The sequence below is a fragment of the Octopus bimaculoides genome, unplaced genomic scaffold (assembly GCF_001194135.2).
Source record: "Octopus bimaculoides isolate UCB-OBI-ISO-001 unplaced genomic scaffold, ASM119413v2 Scaffold_26250, whole genome shotgun sequence".
Lineage (NCBI taxonomy): Eukaryota > Metazoa > Mollusca > Cephalopoda > Octopoda > Octopodidae > Octopus > Octopus bimaculoides.
Genome location: NW_026388051.1, coordinates 3,547 through 5,263, shown reverse-complemented (window position 1 = coordinate 5,263; position 1,717 = coordinate 3,547). Strand labels below are relative to the sequence as shown.

The 1,717-nt window shown below is 38.1% G+C and overlaps 1 protein-coding gene across 1 annotated transcript; it reads left to right on the top strand.

Moving 5' to 3' along the window:
* The first annotated feature begins 493 nt into the window (after nt 1-493).
* On the top strand, nt 494-1,174 carry LOC106872027 (uncharacterized). The gene has a single exon (XM_014918866.1). The coding sequence runs from the start codon at nt 494-496 to the stop codon at nt 1,172-1,174; it is 681 nt and encodes a 226-aa protein (XP_014774352.1).
* Nucleotides 1,175-1,717: the final 543 nt, after the last annotated feature.

Genomic DNA, 1,717 nt, shown 5'->3' with positions numbered 1-1,717 from the left:
GGAAAAGACTGACAGGTATTTGTATGTATGTGTTTATTTGTATGTATGTATGAGTGTGTATTCTCTGTGTATATATATATGGTAGTAAGTAAATTTGTGAGAAAAGATTTTCCAAAAACTCAGTTTGTATTGAAAAACCTCACAGTTTGTAGGGAAAAGTAAATGTGTTTTAAGAAAGAGTGGATCGTATTTGAAAAAGATTGACAGGTATTTGTATGTATGTGTTTATTTGTATGTATGTGTGTATTTGTACGTATGTATGTATGAGTGTGTATATATATGGTTGTAAGTAAATGTGTGAAAAAAGGTTTTCCAAAAACTCACAATTTGTGTATACTCTTTTGTGTATACATTTATGTATACTCTTTTACTCTTTTATTTGTTTCAGTCATTTGACTGCAGCCATGCTGGGGTACCACCTTTTAGTCGAGCAAATTGACCCCAGGGGCAGGTACTTCAAAGGTGTCATCTAATTGTCTGGGATGAATGCACCATGGCTCACAAGGGAGCTTTGGAAGCATTAAATAAAGCCCTGAAAGACATCCGGGACTGTCAGGCTCCAATGGGAGGTGTAACGCTTCTGTTGTCAGGTGATATCAGGCAAACTCTTCCTGTTATTCCGAAAGGCACTAGAGCAGATGAGGTCCAAGCATGCCCAAAGTTCTCTACCCTGTGGCATCATGTTATAATCCTCAATCTTACCACTAACATGAGAGCTCAGTTACACGGTGACCAAATGTCCAAAAAGTTTGCACAGGACATTTTGACACTTGGTGATGGCAAGGTGCTTCTCGACGCTGCAGGAGAAATGAAAGCATGGCCATTTTGCTCTGTTGTTAATTCTATAGATGACCTCAAACACAAAGACTTTCCCAACTTCAAAGAAAACTACCTAAATCACAATTGGCTGTGTGAAAGAGCAATATTAGCTCTAAAAAACGTAGCTGTTAAAAAAATTAATCAACAGCTGATGCATTCTCTTTCCGGCAATCTTCAAACTTACAAGTCTGTTGATACAATTCCAGATCAAAATGAAGTGGCGAACTATCCTCCTGAATTTCTCAATTCGTTGGAGCCTCCTGGACTACCTCCCCACATATTAGCACTTAAAGTTGGAACGCCTGTTATGCTACTCCGCAATCGAGAACCACCAAGACTTTGCAATGGAACATGACTGGTGATAAAGAAAATGATGTCACATGTTATCGAGGCTATCATTCTTTCTGGATGTGGAAAAGGTGAGGAAGTCTTTATTCCAAGAATTCCTCTTACTCCATCAGGAGCAGAAATACCATTTACATTCAGAAGACTGCAATTCCTCCTTTGTTTCAGTTTTGCCATGTCCATTAACAAATCTCAGGGTCAAACCCTCTCTGTAGCTGATCTTCTCTTGGAAGAGCCCTGCTTCTCACATGGACAACTGTATGTTGGTTGCTCAAGAGTGGGAAGCAAAAGAAACCTCTTTACTTATGCTCCACAAGGAAAAACAAGGAACACTGTTTACAACGAGGTGTTATAATCACAACAGCCAGAAGGTATGTACATGATCTTTTTTTACCAAACTTCATGTACTTTCATGTATTTGTATTGATATGCATATATATCTGTGTGTGTGTGTGTATCAATATATATATATATATATATATATATATACACACACACACACATTGCTTGCCAACTAATGTCGGTATGTTTATGCCCCCATATATTACCAGCT

Excerpts from the sequence above, each read along its gene's own strand:
- LOC106872027 (XM_014918866.1), top strand. The coding sequence starts at position 494 with ATGGCTCACAAGGGAGCTTTGGAAGCATTAAATAAAGCCCTGAAAGAC.